The 19,355-nt window shown below is 41.2% G+C and overlaps 1 protein-coding gene across 2 annotated transcripts in view; it reads left to right on the top strand.

The window, feature by feature from the left end:
• The window catches only part of TSPAN5 (tetraspanin 5), a 94,383-nt gene that overhangs the window by 52,539 nt on the left and 22,489 nt on the right, over window positions 1-19,355 (top strand). For both annotated transcript variants that reach the window (XM_064148380.1, XM_064148379.1), the window contains exon 2: window positions 12,687-12,737. In XM_064148380.1, coding sequence (XP_064004450.1) covers window positions 12,687-12,737 — 51 coding nt within the window. The remainder of the gene's footprint in view (window positions 1-12,686; window positions 12,738-19,355) is intronic.

Genomic DNA, 19,355 nt, shown 5'->3' with positions numbered 1-19,355 from the left:
GTACTGATAGACAGTAAGCTGAAGATGAGCCAGCAGTGTGCCCAGGTGGGCAAGAGAGCCAATGGCATCCTGGCCTGCATCAGGAACAGTGTGGCCAGTAGGACAAGGGAGGTTATTCTTCCCCTGTACTCAGCACTGGTCAGGCCACACCTTGAGTACTGTGTCCAGTTCTGGGCCCCTCAATTCAAGAAAGATGTTGAGGTGCTGGAAGGTGTCCAGAGAAGGGCAACAAAGCTGGTGAGGGGCCTGGAGCACAAACCCTATGAGGAGAGGCTGAGGGAGCTGGGGGTGTTTAGCCTGGAGAAGAGGAGGCTCAGGGGTGATCTTATTACTGTCTACAACTACCTGAAGGGGCATTGTAGCCAGGTGGGGGGTGGCCTCTTCTCCCAGGCAACCAGCAATAGAACAAGGGGACACAGTCTCAAGTTGTGCCAGGGTAGGTAGAGGCTGGATGTTAGGAAGAAGTTCTTCCCAGAGAGAGTGATTGGCATTGGAATGGGCTGCCCAGGGAGGTGGTGGAGGCACCGTCCCTGGGGGTCTTCAAGAAAAGACTGGATGGGGCACTTAGTGCCATGGTCTGGTTGATTGGTTAGGGCTGGGTGCTAGGTTGGACTGGATGATCTTGGAGGTCTCTTCCAACCTGGTTGATTCTGTGATTCTATGATACCTTCCTTCTATTGGTGTTTTTAAAAGGAATTAGCCAGGTGGGGGTTGGCCTCTTCTCTCAGGCAACCAGCAACAGAACTGTGCTAGTTTGAAGCAAGCTAGAGTGTTTTGGTGAAAAGAACTAGATAATGGGCAGTGAAAAGGTAAACAATGGTTGTGTCTCTTCTTTAACAGTCTTGCTGAGAACTCTGGGAAGAAGAAGTAAATATAGATAACATTCTCCATTTTTGTCTTTCCTTCTGCCTTTGCCTTCAGACTAAGCCACATCTCATTAACCTCACTGCCACTAACTTTCCTTCTTAACCTTTTGGTTGCACCTCTCTTCTTTCTGAGAACTGGGGTAAGGTTGAGAGGAGCAGGGGGAGGTGTTGGGGTGGTTGAGAGCCCCTCCTGGGGACTCAGGTTTCTGGGAGGGGAGTTATGCTTCTGTATTGTTTATCCTTTGTATATTACTGTATATATTGTAAATAGCTGCTTGTATATTGTGCTGCTGTAAAATAAATAGTTTCATTTATATTCCTGGAGGCCTTCTGAGTTAGCTGGGGCAATTCCACAAAGTGTGGGGGGCGGATAACATCCAAACCATCACAAGAACAAGGGGACACAGTCTCAAGTTGTGCTGGAGGAAGTATAGGCTGGATGTTAGGAGGAAGTTCTTCACAGAGAGAGTGATTGGCATTGGAATGGGCTGCCCGGGGAGGTGGTGGAGACACCATCCCTGGAGGTGTTGAAGCAAAGCCTGGATGGGGCACATAGTGCCATGGTCTGGTTGACTGGCTAGGGCTGGGGGACAGGTTGGATTGGATGATCTTGGAGGTCTCTTCCAACCTGGTTGATTCTATGATTCTATGATCTTTGATAATCAGTTGAGCTGCACTGCCTTTGCTGTATAAACTCGTAATGAAAATAAACTGTTACATACCTTTACAAAATGAAGCCTTTTAAGCTGTTTTTAAACTTTCCCTTTTTTATGTTTTTGCCTTTGTTTCTATCACAGGTTTGTTAGAATATATTTCTTGATCTTCTATCCTTTAATATTGCTCATGAGAAGTCTGCTACTGGTGATGGTCAGGAGGCTTTGAGAGCCCCTCAGATTGGTGGAGATCTGTTCCATTCAATTTGCATTGTCATTGCATAGCATGCCCAAGGTAACACTGTTCCAACAAGATCATGTGTGACTTTAAAGGCAGTCGTGTTGCCTTGCAGCTTAGGAAGTCAAATGTATATAGGTTTTGCCTGGAGAGCTGAAGTTGAATCTGGATTGCAGGGGTCCCTTTTGAGAGTCTCTATAGGGTGACTCAGTGTTCCATGGGAAACAGCCAAAGTTTTACTGCTGGCACTCAATAGTGGAAACTGCTTTCTTTTGTAACTATGTCCAGCTGGCTATAGAAATTAATCCAATATTTGTATTTTTATGACTAAATGGCTACTCTTTGTTCCTCAAACTTTGTGCCTTGAAACCTGTCTGGGCTTGAGCAGACTTGGAGAAAAATACTTTTCCTATGTAAGGAGTTGCAGTTTCTGGACCAGCTTAAAAATGATGGGCAAATGCAGGAGGTCAAACCAAATCCAGTTCTCTGAGATTGTTTGGGTTCTTGTAGTGTTTGTTACTGTTTGGTGGTGAGGGTTTTTTGCTTGATGATTTTTGTGGCATTTGTTGTGTTTGTTTTTATCGGGTTGGTTTTGGATATGTAGTTTGTTTAGGGGTTTTTTTTTGTGGGGCTTGGGAAACTGAAGTGTGACGTGAAGACTTTTAAGATCACTTCAGTGTCCAAGGTTTTCTTACAAGTGATCTTGAGATACTGTTCTTCTTGGTAATGACTATGTACAAGTAAATAAAGTAGGATCTTAAGAGCAGCTGCTCTGTTTTTATGGATAGGGAAGAAAATGAGATTATATGGCCAGCACATGCATTCTCTTGCAAGTCATCTTTGCAATACCAAAATTCCTCCTTCACCCTGGAAGAGTGGTAGGCAAAGAATTACTAACTGCAAGAACACAGCTATGCAGCAGAAGGATCTTAGTGAGGCAACATCACTTGCTTTTTATAGCCTTTCTCTCATGGAGCCATCCTTATGTACTACAGTCACATTTCCATATGCCTTAAAGTAGTTTTCCAATCCTTGTTTTCCTGCTAAGTGACGACAGGAGGGATCAGCTATTAGTGTTTGTGCAAACCACAGAAGTATAACAGGCAAAGGTTGATCAGGAACTGTAATTTACAGAAGTAATGTAGTTCAGTGTAAGTAAAATGAGGAGCAGACATTAGCAAATGAGCATTTTACATGTTGCTGACACTGTTGGTCAAGATGGAGTTGTATCAGAATAATAAGCTCTGTCATAATGAAATCTTAGTTCTGTTGTTTTAAGAATCTCTAGTGAAACTGGAAAAGTAGCATTGTGTAGATGTTCAGCAAGGATGGTGTCGTCAGAACCTCTCCAGACTGCTGTATCACATTAAACAACTGTGATTTGAAGGGGCACCCTTCCAGAAGTGATGGGTATTTTGCCTACATGTTTAGTCAAGCCCCTGATACCTCTTTTGAGAATGACAAATAGTAGAGATGCTGTCTGCAAACTAGACAAGGGGTCAGCAGTCTGTTGCGTTTAGACAAACAGCTGGTTTATAGCTGCCTTTCCCCCACTTTTTATTTCTGCTAAATTATGGAACATTTGCCTAGGAATCAAACCTTCAGAAAAACAGCATTGTGACAATTTGCTGCCTCAGGTTTGTTGTATGTCACTTCTATTAAAAAAAAAACAACAAACCACACACACAAAAAAACCCCCTCAAACAACTAATACCAATTTCAGTCCTGCCAAGTTGTATTACTGCAGAAATGACAAATGGCTGCCAAATTCTCTTAATTCTACTTCTATTAGGAATTTGAAAGAACATTTATAGTATAAAGATAGCTAGTAAAGCATTAGTTAATGCTAACATGAGAAAAAAAATGGCTTGATTTTATGAATAGACTTGTGAAGCTGTCTACATCAGAACACCTAAGGTAGCTTTTACAGTCAGAAGCGTTCAGAGCTCTGGTCAGCAGATCATCTAGTGCCTCTAGAAGCTGCACTGAAAGGTCTATTTTTAATGGATAATCTGAAGTTTTTAGATGTCAGTAGTTACATCATAATACACTGGACATGTTGAGGGTTGACTGTAGCTGAAAACAGTGCTTTTAGAGACGTTTCCCTCTACTGCAATGACTATGAGGTGCAAAACAAAAGGTTTGCTCAGTATTTACAGCACACATCCTTTGTGCTTTGGCTTTGTGCATCAGGATTGCTGTTTGTGATTGTGTGTATTTACTGGAAAATAAATTCAATGTCTAATTAGTGGTTTGGCTTCTTTTCCCCACGTCTCTCTGGAAAATGGAGATATGTGCAGGCACACATAGACACAGCTGTTGTGACTTTTGAGGTTATGATCTTGTGCTGACAAAGTAGTACTGGTCTATGTGTGCTCTCTGCTTCACCTTTCATAAAGCAAAATGTTGCTAGGCTGTCAACTCTTAGTAAACCTACTGCAGCCCCTCTTGTGTTCCTTTCTATCATCTGTCCCCTCAGCACTCACTGCTGCAACTATTAGAAGTTGATTTACTTCATATATAAGATATGTATGTGTATATATATATGGCATATGTATTTGATGTTATGGAGTTTATAGTCCTGAGTTGTATTTGGTCTTGGTGTGACAGGCTATACAATCACATGATGTTACAGCCAGGATTTTGGGTACCTGAGCTTGGCTTCTGGCATGTTATTAAATTGCGCTGACTCACTTGTACCTTTTCAAGCTATAATTTCTTAATGTATGAGCTACCAGTATATTTTTAAATGATTTTGAACATCTTACTGGGCAGTCCCTGAAAAAGAACCAGGAATTAGCATTTGATGAAGGAAAAAGGCAATAAAGCTTCTGTAGAATGTGCCAGAAAAAGTTTTGTGCTCATTTGTAGTCTGATTTATGTTCATTGTTTGATTGGAGTTCACTCTCTTTTACTACAGAAAAATAACAACCAAGCATAGAGAAGGAGAGCAGGATTAAATTGTTTGGCCCAAATTTAAGTTGGTGGTGTTTGCTCCATGTGCCTGTCTGTCCAGACTCATTCAGTCTTCTCATGCCTTCCTCATTCTCCATATGGGTTTACTTCTCTGAGAAGTGACAGACTGGATCTCTGATTATAGTTCATTGAAATAGTCTGGGATGTGGCAGGTTGTGTAGCTGGTATTGATTTGTGGGGCTCCTTCTCTGTAGGCTGGAAGCGCAGCTAAGAGCTGAAGCTGCTTTCCCAAAAGGAATTGCTGAGCATTTAGAATATCCTCCTGTGTTGACAAGCCTACCTGTTTATTTCCTGCCTCTGCACTCTGTATCTTCTTAGCTACTTAAATCAGTTGTATAGGCAATGTAATTGCCTGTTCATTACTAAGGGAAAAGACTAGCCTAGGTCCTTTCTGTTTGCTGTATTGAATGCATGACTTAGTTGTTATGACTTCACTGTTTGTAGAGAAAATAAGTGAGCATTTGTGTACCAGTTTCCTAATGAGAATTTAATGTATGCATCATTTCACAATTGTGTTTTGTCTGGTTCTTTATGGGTTTTAAGCTTTTATTTTAAATAGAACTGTAGCATCAGAAAAAGAATATGGGGAAGAGTCATGTTGGGCTGCACCGAAATAGCCTGCAGCTCAGGTAGAATTGTTTGGGCTGAATTAGGCAGCAGTGGCAGGAAGAACAGCTGGAGGATGTCTTGGTGTCCTCTGGTGTAGGAAGCTGCTAGCCCTGGGCAACAAGGCAGACCTGTAAAGTGACCTACTTGGAATATTGCTTCCAGATACTTTACCCTGCTTTGAAGCAGAATATACTTACTTTGCTGTCATACTTTTTTCTTAGCTGTGGGCCAGAATGAGAAGGCTTATGTCTTTGCCATGTCAAATTGGCTAGGAGAAATGGTCAGCATGCTGATACAGGATATGGAACTTGGGTGTTGGGTGATTTTTAATTCTCTTCCTTTCATTTTCCACGTTGCTGCTGCTTGTGGCTGTGTTTTAAGCCCATACTGTTTTCAGTCACTGCTACAGTATTTCTTACGTAATTTTTTGATAGTTTTAAAAATAGAAAGTGACTTCAGGCAGAGAAGCTGCAGCAGAGAGGACTGACTGAGCCAGAGATTAAATGGTACTGATGAAGAGAGCAAAGGCTGGGTAGGAAAGTAGAGGGATATAAAGTACTTAACGTAGTTCAGAAGGTGAAGGTAGGGAGGAATCCCATAGAGAGGTGTGCACAGCTGAATTTGTTAGTCTGCACAGGTTGTTCAGGGGGAGCAGAAAGTGGATGGTGAAATGAAGACCGAAAGAGAGCACAAAGAAGAGTTGACGAGAGGGGAATAAGTTCCTGGTGAGATTGGTGCAGTAAAGTGCCATTGAATGGAGATATTTTGTTGCTTCAGTATTGTAGACCTTTAAATTATTTCTGTGTGGTAGTGGTTCAGTGTTTACCATAAAGGCATTTGATTTTTTAAAATTTTTTTCTTCCATGAGATAAAGGTGCTGGTTTTCAGAAGTCAGCTAGATCTCAAAGAAACACAACCTTTATAAACTCCCAACAGTTTTTATTGAAGAATTTTACAAAGAGACTGCTATGTCTTAGTTTTGTGTGTACTTCCATGAAATACATTGCTTAGGGCAGTGCGCCTGGAAAGCTGTCTAGCAGAAAGGGACCTGGGGGTACTAACTGACAAACAACTGACTATAATCCAGCAGTGTAACCAGGTGGCCAAGAAAGCCAATGGCATTCTGGTTTGGATTAGAAATGTTGTGTTCAGCAGGAATAGTGAGACAATTTCCCCCTTGTACTGTGCTCTAGTAAGGCCACACTTTGAGTATTTGTTCAGTTTGGGGCACCTCAGTGTAAGAGGGATGTGGAGGTGCTGGAGCAAGTGCAGAGGAGGGCAGCGAAGCTGGGAAGGGCCTGGAGAATAAATGTGATGAGGAGTGACTGAAGGAGCTGGGGCTGGTTAGTTTGAAAAAGAGGAGGCTGAGGGGCGACTTCATGGCTGTCTACAGCTACCTGAAAGGAGGTTGTGGAGAGGCTGCTGCTGGTCTGTTCTCATATGTAAATATTGATAGAATGAGAGGGAATGGCCTTAGGATGCAACTGGGTAGGTTTACACTGGACATTAGGAAAAAAGTTTTCCCAGCAAGAGTGGTCAGGCATTGGAATGTGTTGCCCAGGGAGGTGGTTGAGTCATCTACCCTGGATATGTTTGAAGGTCCTTGGGATGTGGTGCTTGGGGATATGGTTTAGGGTTTACCTTGTAGAATAGGGTTATGGGTTGAACTTGGTGATCATGAGGGTCTTTTCCAACCCAAATGTTTCTGTCTTTCTTTGATATTAAAAAAACCAAACAACCTCCAAATAGAGTATTTTCTTTAAGCAGCAGGAGCTGTGTTTGGAGAAGTCTGATTGTGAACTTGGAAAGAGATAAATTTATCTCAGCCTGAAGGGAGTTGCTCAAAAGTCAAAGCAGGGGAAATAGTCTAACTCATCCTGCTTTTTCAGTAAATCGGTCTCTGTGGACAAACTGAGAGTGACTTCAGTATTTAGGGTCTGTTGCTCCGAGCTGATTGGCAGTGCTTTGCATCACCAGAAAGCAATAAGATACACACATACACAGAGCAACTGTAACAGAAAGCAGATGTCTTGCTTTTGCAATTAGAGAAGGCAATCAGAAAACTATGGTAACTGACCATGCTCTTGTGTTGGATGTGGGAAGTGTGTAGATCTTGCTTGCTTGTTACACATAAAGGAAAGCACCATACTGGTGAAAATGAAAAATATATTAACAGCCATGGTGTCTTGCTTTGAAAATTGGGGTCAGATGTGCTTACTTTTTCATTAAAAAGCCTCACACTAAGAGACCTGAAAGGTGGAGTCAACAGTTTTTTCTCATTGTGTGCTCAGGTGTAATTCCCTTTTTGATTCTATAAAAGGAGTTGTCTCTGATTCAGATGAGCAGTATATGTGGTAGTTGGGATCTTTTCTCTTCTGCATGTGTGTGTTTTGTATCCAGAAGGAAAGGTTTTACTGAGGCAGTTATCTCTGAAATATAATTAAATGTTTTTTAAAAGCTGCACATAAAATAGAAATGGGTTTGACATCTTTTAGTCTATATTCAGTCTATATCTGAACATTGCTGTGAACCAAAATGGTAATTAGTCACCTACGCAGCATCTTCATTCACTGACTGTAGTACATGAAGTTTTCCTACTGGTAATGCCCCGAGGCAAACAAGAAATGGGCCGCAGGGGAATTCATTCTTTGTGTATGCATTAGCACAAATATGTAAATGTATTTTTTTTATGCTTTGAGCAGTTTCCTTGTCCTGTGGTGACCATGTATGTTTAGCCACGTGAAAATGAAATGCTGTAACAGTTTGTGTTGAGAATAGGAAAGTTACTGAAACTGGGGTGAATGGAAGAAGGAACAGGGCAGACTTCTGTTGCCTGCCTTCTCTCTAATACTGGTCCAGACAAAAGCTGGAGAGTTGAGAAGACATCCTCCTTAGTTTGTTTGAAATAATGCTAACTGACATGCTTAAAATGGAGAAGAAAAAAATGGTGTAAAACTTCATTTTAATTGCTGGTTTGATGCCCTTTCTCTGTCAGTGCTATTTAAAAACAAATGGGAAACAAAAAAACAAAACCCAAACAACAAAATCCCTTGTGCTCTGACACAGACATTAAGCTCCTTTTTGCTCTGGCTTAAAAAGCAAAAAAGACTGATTAGGTGTAAAATACTTCAAGGAAAGCAGTGAGCATTCTAACTTTGGAGTATCTCTGGGTGAGGCTGAGCAGAGTGGTGTGCTTAAGGACAAAATGTTCATCTGGGGGTCTAGGGTCAGTTAGAGACTTATCAATGCTACTTTATGTGCGAAGCTCAGAAGCTCTGTATTTCAGGATGTCAAATACTGAACTTCACATTGTTTTGATCACTGATGTGCTTGTCAGTAAATACTGTACCTTATATTCCTGTGCTGCCCTGGCTAAATACAGGACTCCAGAGAAAACTAGCTCTCATGAAGAAGCTTTGGTTCTGAACTCTCGTTTTGACAAGCTCTGCCAGTGTATTCATACTATTGAGTGAAGGCGGCACTGTAGTTCCACCTTGCACAAGTCTGTAAAGTATCCACATACAGATAGAGGGAGGTTCTTGTGCATGGCCTATTAGCCAGCCTTTTACTGCTTATCCTGTGATTATCCTTTTGGCTGGAAGCTGGTACCAAATTATTTATGAATGTCAGCTGAGATGAAAAATTCAGGATGTAAAGTATCTTCTGACCGTTCTACAATTAAGCTCATCCCCCAAACTTTCTGTTATGTGCATTAGTATTTGCCCCAGCACCCTTTAAATCACATGTTGTGCTGTATGATGCCGTATCCTTAGCAACAGAGAATGATTTTTCCCCTATGCAGGCAAAACTGGGAATAAGAGATGTGCAGCTTGAAACGCTTATCGATCAATCCACTTCTGAAAACTGCATGTGAACTCTGCAAGTACGGTGACCTTACAAGTACTGCTACACGTTCTACTCATAAACACACATCATCCTTCTAGAAAAAGATAGTTGAACACATCTTGTTTGATGACTGTGAACAGAAAAGCGGTGACTGAGAAAGTACTACTAAACAAGTAGCGTGTTGGTGTGTGTTGTTTCCTTTTCTCCTTAAGACTGTAATACTCCAGAGGAATGTTTTAATATTCTCCTGCAAATTACTGTTGGGAAAAAAAAAAGAGCAACATTTTTGCAAGCTCTACTCCAGATGTGGTGACCATTTATAGTGAGACTAAATAGTCTCACTAGAAGTCTTTGGAGAATTAAGACTCTTATTCTCTGTAGAGTGTTTTGTAGATAATGAGGCAAACTTCCACCTTTTTATTACTCATTGGAATAACTTAATGGATGGAAATGAAACTTTCCAGACTTAACTGAGATGATGTATGTGCCATCTCAGCATCCCCCCCATGTGCTTCATAGGCAAAGAGGTTTTTCTTTCTGATTTGAAGCAAGCAGAACAAGACTACCTTGGAGATTTCTGCAGAGTGGCTGTGAGATAAGTAGGATATGTGTTCTACTTTTAACAGCCAAAATACGGAGGAGGCTTTGCTTAGCACATTCAGCTTTATTTTCGACTATGCAGCAGTTTCTTTCATAATTGCCCATAAAATGCAAAGTTAATCCTGGTGCGAAGATCTCATAAGTCTCCATGTGATCATTTCTGCCAGTGGGGATTACTGAGAGGATTCCTATGTGCTTCATGGCAGATTGTCTTTGTGCAGCTGTGAGCCTTTAGAGAGCTTGATTGTAGGGAGTTAGGTTGGTGGTTTGCCTAGCTGAGTACTTAGTCTCAAGTCATGGAAGTAGTTTGTCCAAGGCAAGAGACATTTAAGCAACAGTGCATACAGTGTGAAAAATTCTGGAGCCAGAAGTTGTCTCAGAATTGCTTTTTCATAGCTATGGATTCTCCATTAATGTGTCTATTTTTTTCTTGTGAATGCCATTTAGCTTTTGGTTTCTGTAGCATCCTGTGATAGAGTTTGATTCCGTTCTGAACTGTTTTTTCCTAAAGGATCTTGTCCATTTTTTCATTAGCTGCTTCCAGAGGCATCTGGACAGAAGTTTTTGCTTGGGGATATGGAGCAGACTGAGCAGCATGTAATTCATGTTTCCTGGTTTTCTTGACTGGCTTGCCAGAAGCTTGACAGTCTCAGGCTTTTTAGGTGCTTTAGCTTAGTGTTAGCATAGTCTCATTACCAGTCTGTAAGCTGAGTTGAGTTTGGCCTGGCTTGAGACCTGTATAGGCTACTGTAAATCACTTTTGCAACCCATAAAGTAATCTTACCCTGAAGTCTCAAGTTCTGGTGAAGGATGAGAACAGTTGACAGGATTAAATTTAATAGAGCTGATAGATCTGAGCCAGACTTGCAGCTGACATGTATGGCTGTTAAGTTACATGTGGATGAACTCATCAAACTCCTTCATTCTAGTTTTTCATGTTTATTCTGTTGAAACAGTAACATTTTGAACCTCTATGCAAACAACAATCTGCTGCTTCTGAATGCAGTTTATGGATTTTTATGATACAGCTTTTTACCTTTCCTTTCTTTCAACCTTGGTATCTTTTGGATGCGTAAAAAGGAGCATGTTATAGCAGAAACAAACTCAACTGTATTTGTCTCAAAAGTTATTTGAAAACTTCTACAGCTTTATCTTGAGTTTCAAGGAGTGTCAGGAGTATTACACACACTCTTCTGGGAAGCTTTCAAACCATAGAGAAAGAGCAGTCTCAGTACAAGTAAGATGACCTCTAAGACAGGCTCATGTGGCACATGACAGGAGACTGTACTGACATTTTCTAATCCATTTCTCCTACTTCCTAAGACAATAAGGATGCCAAAAAAAAGCAGACTCCTTGGCCAGCAGGTTCTGTCTTTCCATCTTGGAAATACCTCCATTTATCTTGTATTAAAATATAGCCAAGCCTACAACAGTTTCCTTTGAAGAATACTGCTTTGTAGTGTTGTTTAAATTTACCAACGTGGCTGTTCAAGCCAAGAAGAGTTTCATTTCCAGTTAGTACAAATGGGCCTCTGGGCCTGCTTGCTGGATGGTAGCATACCATCAATCAGTTGGCAAAGGACATTTGGGGTCACAAAGATTCAGGGAGTGTTAGGAAACTTTAGGCTATTGCAGTGAGCATATTTCACTTGAGATCATACTTTACATATATTTCTGTGTTATAAAGCTAAAATTGTCATTTGGGGGAAAAAAAGTAGTCAGGCTTTGAAGCTGTTGAGGTAACTTCTGGAAAAGCTTTTAAAGTTGATGTTCCTTTCTCCCCCCAGTTCTAAACAGAAAAACACTCTTGTTCTGCTTTGCAAAATAAAAATCATTAGAATACTTAACTCTGGACATAAATCTTAAGAGAAAGTGTACTATGTGCCAAAATAAATCTGTATGCTGCTGTGTAGACAAACAATGCCAAGGTCTGATATATGAACAGTGTTCTGTTACATGCTCTGAAACTAGAATGAATATTGTTTTCTTTTTAGCTAACACACAGGTTTTAAAAAACAGAGATGAGTATTGGACAGATGGACATTTAGAGATGTGCTTGGACATCCACTCTGTTTTAAACACTCTACATAATTGGCACTGTCTCATGCAAGATGTGCTGCGGTGATGTTGGGGGAGAGAGTGCTCATTCTGCTTGTTTCACTGGCCCTTAGTGTGGGATTTGTATGGAAACTCTGTAGTACTTAGGGAAACTGTCCTCTCAATTATATAGTGGAGCAGAATACAGGAATAATCCCACATCATAGGGGCTGTTCTCTTTTCTGTTGTGGGGGAGAAGTGCTTATTATTTTAAGTTTGGTGCTTTTAAGTCCTTTGGAGGAGGGAGGGACCTTTATGAAGTACAACAACATTCAGAATCAGAAAGGTTATGTTAATCTTTTAGACCAGTGTTTTTTATATTTTACCCCCTCAAAAATAATGACTTGTATTACATTTAAGCAACTTTCTATGCTTTTGTGGACAGCATTGATAAATACACATGTACTATCAGTTTTAGGACTGGTTTAATTGCTTTCTCTCACTAGGAAGGAGCTGTGAGGATGGTTGCTTTGTGTAGGTGGCAGTAACAAAATGGTGAAATAACGTGTTGCTTGGCTGGAGTTTGCTTTGAGCCTGACCAACTCAAAAAGAACCTTCTTCAATGCTAGGAAAATGACATTTGTTACACCTGCTATTCCTGTTTGCTCTGCATTTTAAGTTCTTCCAATTACAATTATTTGAGTTGTCAAATAAAAACAGCTACATATGTATTTTAAAACTCTTGGTAAGCCCCAGCAGCCCTGATAAAATTGATTATCCAGAAGAGAAGGTGAGTCAAAAAAAAAATCAATGCATAAATTTGTAGTTCCTATTCTGATACTATTTTTTTCCCCCTTTTAGTTCCTTGGCATTGCATTTCTTGGGATTGGATTGTGGGCATGGAATGAAAAGGTAAGTTGAAATAACACCAAACTTTATGCTTTTCCCCTTTCTTTCTCTTTTCCTGATGAAATATTTGCATAGTAATATGCTGTACATTTTGTATCTCTATACATAGTTTCTACTGAAACAAAATCTAGCTCCTCTGTCAAGTAAAAGCTTGGCTCAGCTCACCTAGAGGAAGATCCTTGGCATCTTTCCCAAAAGTGCCTTGGCAAGAAATCATGGCTGACACTTGCACATAAAACAACCGTTTCAATCCGTACACACTCAGACTGGAGTTCAGATACTAGGACACTCCACTGAAAGAAGTATTAGCAGTGTGTCTACAATGTGTGTCCCCGGGAATGGAGAAGGAGCCTACATGTCTCAGAGGGCAGCTTCCTGAAAATAAGCTGTCCTGGCTTTGCCGTAACATAGCATAGAATCATAGAATGGTTTAGGTTGGAAGGGACCCCAAGGATCATCCACCTCTGACCCCCTGCCATAGGCAGGGACACTTCCCACTAGAACAGGTCACTCAAGTCCCTGTTCAACCTGGCCTTGGAACACCTCCAGGGAGGGAGCATCCACAACCTTCCTGGGCAACCTGTGCCAGTGTGTCATCGCCCTCCCTGTAAAGAGCATCTTCCTAATATCGAGTTTGAATCTCCCCTCTTCCAGTTTAAACCCATTACTCCTCATCCTGTCATTACAAAACCTTGTAAATAGTCCTTCCCTAGCCCTTCTGTAGGCCCCCTTCAGATACTAGATTACTGTTCCTCTTAAGCAAACCAAACCTCACAAGCCCAAACCTAAATGAACTCCAAAACCCAAGCCAAATCCGGGGTGGAATAAGGGTTGTGTTTTCTTGTGCAAATAAACCTGTGCACTGACACGTTCTGTAGCAAGATTGTGAAATCAACTTGGAAACAGAAATGAAGAAGGAGATACATGATTGTGAACCAAAGTCTGAGTTTTAGTTTGCTTGCTGCAGAGGTTGGGAAGAAGATAAAATATCAAGACATGGTGTAAAAGCCAAGTCAGTATGTGTTGAGTTACTGGATGGAGACAACAGCTAAAATTAAAGCTAGCTTCCTTATCTTTTTTTAAAAGATCAAAAATAACAAAATCTGTCTGATTACAGCGGTGCTGTAACACTCAGTTACATAATATTTCATTTTCTTCTTTAATGGAGAACATTGAGTAAGTTACAAATTGATATTCACCTAAGGCATAATGACTGGTGCTTGCAGCAGAACAAATAATGTGTTGGAAACACTGGAGTTTTGCCACAGGAAAACATAGGACAAATTTTGCTGGTTCAGAAGCGAGTTGTTAGGTTTTATTTGTTCTGTGAATGTGCCTTGAATGCAGATAAGTACATACAGTAATGAAATCTTAACTAATTTACAATATATGCATCCATATATAGAGATATATTTATGTACCACATGTTGGATGGTTTGAATAAGCTTGGAAAGAGGTACTGAGATTTTTTTTTTTCATTCAGCAAGTATGTGAAACAAATTTAATACTCTGAGCATGCACAGAGTATATTTCCTTTGGTAAGTAAATGCCAGAGGAGTGGAGAGACCTGGCACGAGCCAGCAGATCTCATGGAGCAGGTGACAGGGTGTGGGCAATGGTGGGAGGTTTAAATACACCACAACTGGAATGAACAGCCACTTGCTGAGAGTAGCTACTTCAGAACCGTTCTGGTCAGCATCAGTCTCCATACAGGGGGTTTAGTGAAGTTTTGCTTTGACAGGGAAGCACCAGGGAACTAGAGAGCAGGCAGGCAGAGTGAAGTGTGTCAGTTGGCATGTGGCATGGCAGTCTGTGCAGCAGTTTGCACAGGTGGTGGTGCAGGGAGGGTGCTGAAGCTTGGCCAGCTCAACTAAGCAGTGATTTATCCACTAAGACTGTGGTACTCCTGAGACCTGCACCCACCAGGTCTGATGCAGCCTCCTAAATGTGAAGATGGGGTTTTCAGGAGGACTGTATTCTAAACTGATTTGGTAGTGGGGAAGAATTTTGGTTTACTTCTGTGTTGAATTGCATGGCTTCATATTCAGCTGTGTTGTTTTGTAACCCAGCCATTAACTCATGTATACTTTTGCTGATGAAAAGATAGTGTGCCATGACACATTAAAAATGCAGAATGTAAAGAAAGAATCCATGTTTTATGGAAGTCCCATTTGCTGCCAGCTGAGAACTGTTGGGGTAGATTTAGGGGTTTGGTGGCTTGTTTAACTTTTTTTTTCTGGGCTAAGTTGGCTTGAATTCTCCCCTTCAAACTTTATTGTAAAGAAGAAAAACAAAATCACGCTATACAGTCTCATGACCTTCCTTACAGCTTTTGCAGGGAGCCCAAAGAGCTCATTTGTCAAATAGGCAATAGAATTGGCTTGACAGCCAGTCAACCACCCTAAACAAAAACTGAGCAATTAGCATTCTGAGGCATGAACCTGAAAGAGAGCTGGTGGGCGAGGTGGGGGCAATAGACTCAGAGAATGAATAAAGCTAGCTATACATGGATGCACTATATGGCTCACAATCCCACAGTGTTTTCAGGCACACTAGGCTTGGGCTTGTATAACAAAGTTCATGCATGGCAGCTGATTTCCACTCTTCCACCCCCAACAGTGACTTGAACATTGTTAACATAAAGAGTCTGTACTAAATAGTCTGTACTAAGCCCAAGCAATGCTGCTTTTGCTCAGCAGCACAGGAAAAATGTTTGTGCTTCACTTTTTTTTTTGTTTAATAACTTAAGAATTTCTTTTGCCTACTCTTTAAAAAATAAGCTAGGCTTGTACAAAATGTCTGCTTCCTTCTTGGTTATATTGTAAAATCTGTTCTTAAGGCTCCCTGGGAGTGTTCACAGTACAATGTCAGTAGGTGCTTGGGAAAATAAACTTGCTGGCTCTCTCACTACCTGCAGAAGATGTCTATTAAAGGGAGTTAGTCTAAGTGATGAATTGCTGTTACGTCTTCTGAGACCTTGTAAGACTGTCTATGGTGAGGGAATGTTTGGAACAAAAGTGCCTTGGTTTTGGGGTATACCTTAAGTAGGAGGTAGCAATGAAGTGTGGAAAAAATCTGCAGATCCTTGCAAAATTTGTTGGTTATGTTTACTTTGTGTCTGAAAGTGAGCTAAGGAAAGAGAGAGAAGAAAAAGAGGGTGGTGATGTGCATTAAGTTAAGCTTCTAGGCTTTGCTTGTTAAACCAGTGTAGCTAGAAGACACCCCACATCAGAACTCAAGTTGTGCACAGTTTGGGGCATCAGTATGTGTGCCAGCACAGTATTAGCAAGCAAGAGCTCAAAATCTAGATCTCAAGTTTAAGCTAGACTTAACATGTTGACATGAGGCGAGTTAGGCCAGCTTCAGTGTTCTGGGACAGGCTAAAGTTCCTGCATAGAAACAGTCACAATTTGCCAAACTGAGTCTGTCTCTCTTGCGCTGAAATGAGAACTACAGTCATTATCAGGAAAAAAAATCTCCTTTCTTTTACCATCCCAGTGTGATACCCTAGTAATGAATAATTTTTGTACGTGCTTGTCTGTCATGTGGTTCTCTTCAAAACAGTTGCTGACAAAGAAATTGTGTGCATCTCCTGTGGGCCCTTATGGGCTGAAGGAAAATCACGTATCTTGCTGCTGAGCCAGAACTGGGTGTGTGTTTTGGAGGACTGGGGAAGAGACAGGGATGCTAATATTTGCTGTTGTATTTAACTAAATTTTAGTCCATAACCATGCATTGTCTAAACATTCTGAAATGTGAAAATCTATCTGGTGTGTGTGTTTCTGCCAGTTGTTCACATACTGAGCTCTGCTTCATCATGCCAAGAAAGCTAGGCTTATTTTCCTTTACTAGGTACTTGAAAAATCAACTTCTGCCGCTGTTGTTTGCTGTGGGAAATGCAAAACCAACAAAAATTAAGGAAATAACATTTGTAAACATCCCCTGCCTAGTTTCTTGTTGACAGAGCCAAAATTCTGGAGTGGAATTCATTTGGCATGTTTCAATGACTATTGTTCTGTTCCCCATGCTCATTCAGGCGCATGGATTGGAGAAACTGGGTTTTCATGAGTTACAAAGTAGAGACCTTTTTCTGGTTTAGTCACGGATTTGGAAACACTTCTAATTCCCATCACCCTCATGTGCATGTTTACCAATGATTTTAAATCCTGCAGACGAGCTCATGAAAGGCTAATCATCTGCTGAGGCTTTTTATGACTGTCTCCTGTTTTTTGTCCTGCCCAGCAGTGGGATTGCGCAGCACAGAGGATGGTTTTACCCCACCTTGGTAGAAGTGGAAAAATATATTTGATTTCTCCCATCCTACTGCTGTTCCTCTTTTTTTCATGATCCTCTGGAATATTGTTTGTTACAGAACTGCTATGCTGTGTACTTTTCTCTTACACGGACTCTCATGAACTAAATTCCATGTGTGTTCAAAGAGTATCATCTCTGTTCCTGTGCTAGTTTGAGCCTAGCTGGGATATTTTGGTAAGAAGAATTAGGTAATAGGCTGTGAAAAGGAAACAGTGGTGATGTTTACTTCACTTGTAGGCTTGCTGAGATGTATAAGAACAAGAACACAAATGTAGATAAGGAAGTCTCTCTCTGGGCTTTTTGGGCTGCACTTCTCTCTCTAACCTGCCTAATCCATCTGCTTCCTAACCCCTCTGGCCGACTCTCCAAACTCACCTTTGAACGTAAGGTGAAGTCTGGGGAAAGGTAGAGGGGAAGGAGGAAGGTGGAAGGGTGGTTGAGAGCCCCTCCTGGGGACTCAGGTTTCTGGGAGGGCTGCTGTGTTTCTGTATTGCCTTTTTAACTTGGGTATTTCTGTATATATTGTAAATATCTCCTTGTATATTGTGCTAAGCTGTAAATATAAAGGTTTATTCAATTTTCCAGAGCTGCTGAGGCTAGTCTGGGTGATTTTCACAAGTGTGGGAGGGTGACCAACACCCAAACGGTCACAGTTCTCTAGGATGATGATTTTCCTAAGCTGTTTTTGTCTTAAGATGCATGGATTCTCATTACTGGAGGTCAGTCTTTAAAAGTTGCTCCTGTCTGGTGAAACAGGCAGAGTCTCCTCATGTCATGAGTGTTTTCAATTGAAGCTGTGAAATCAGCTACTCTGAAGGGAAGCAGTGGTCTAGCAAACTTGGGGGAACACTTCTGACTCTTGAACATGGCAGTAGATTCTCTACACTAATTATAACCACAGATGATGTGAAACTCTTACTAGTTTGCTAATGTGCTTAGGACTCTGTTCTGTTTGGCCAGGATTGTGTAGATGTGCCAGCACTGGGGCACTGCTTCAGCCAACATGTCTGTGTTGGCAATCATATGTTCTGGGGAGATTAACATTCTGGGTTCTGCAAAATCACAGAATGTTAGGTAAGTAGTGTGGAAAAATAGGAGAGGAAATGATATTGATCCAACTTGCACACGCTACAGATTATGAAAGGTGAGAATTTTCTTTGACCTAATTCTAGTGTGATATCACGGACTGAATAAAGTCCTGCTTCCAATTGCAACAGGAGTTATGTTCCAGGAGAGACATCTTTATTTGTATTTGTCATCTATTCTGTGTGCTCTGATACTGTTCACTGGTGCGAACTGAAGCTTTACTTGTGTATGGCCCCTTTTTAAGTGGACTCCTGGATCTGATTTGAAATGCTAGTGAGGATGCACACCGAAGGAGAGATGGAAGTGGGAGCTTGTCCTTGCAAGTAGTACAAATTGTCCTAATGATCTTGAAGAATACAATATGGAGAAGGGCTGAGGGCATTCTTTCACCTCTAAGTGACTGTTACTTGCTTATTCTTAGTTGATAGGGTAAAGGAAAAAAATTGTGCAGATGTGTGATGGTTTGGGCTTTTACCCGCCCCCCCCCCACTTTTGGAATTGCCCCAGCTAACTCATAAAGGCCTCTAGGAATATAAATGAAGCTATTTATTTTACAGCAGCAAATATACAAGCAGCTATTTACAATATATACAGTTATATACAGAAATATATAAAGGATAAACAATACAGAAGCACAACTCCCCTCCCAGAAACCTGAGTCCCCAGGAGGGACTCTCAAACCACCCCAACACCTTCCCTGGCCCCTCTTAACCTTACCCCAGTTCCCAGGAAGAATAGAGGTGCAGCCAAGAGGTTAAGAAGGAGGGTTAGTGGCAGTGGGGTTAAGGAGATGTGGCTATGTCTGAAGACAAAGGCAGAAGTGAGAACAAAATGGACAATGTTATCTAATTGTTTACTTCTTCCCAGAGTTCTCAGCATGACTGTGAGAGAAGAGACAACCATGTTTACCTTTTCACTGCCCGTTATCTAGTTCTTTTACCAAAACATTCCAGCTTGCTTCAAACTAGCACAAGATGTAATATCAGGAAAGGCTTTCTCAAGTTGCTGTCTTCAAGACCAGGATTTTTTCTTTTCCCTGATGTCCCTTGAGCTATGCATGAGATTCATCTTGTAGCAGGGAGGGCTTTGGCCATGGAAATAAAAAGGTAGGGCAACAGAGGATCTGTCACTGGATTGAGGTATCTCTCAAAGAGTGGTTTATTGCCTGTGCTCCATAAGGAAGAAGTCCAGTTCTACAAGAGCTTCTGGCAGACCTGGCTT

The sequence above is a fragment of the Pogoniulus pusillus genome, chromosome 9 (genome assembly GCF_015220805.1).
Source record: "Pogoniulus pusillus isolate bPogPus1 chromosome 9, bPogPus1.pri, whole genome shotgun sequence".
NCBI classification, from domain to species: domain Eukaryota; kingdom Metazoa; phylum Chordata; class Aves; order Piciformes; family Lybiidae; genus Pogoniulus; species Pogoniulus pusillus.
Note: the sequence above shows the minus strand (reverse complement) of the source record. Positions and strands in the feature narration are given on the sequence as shown.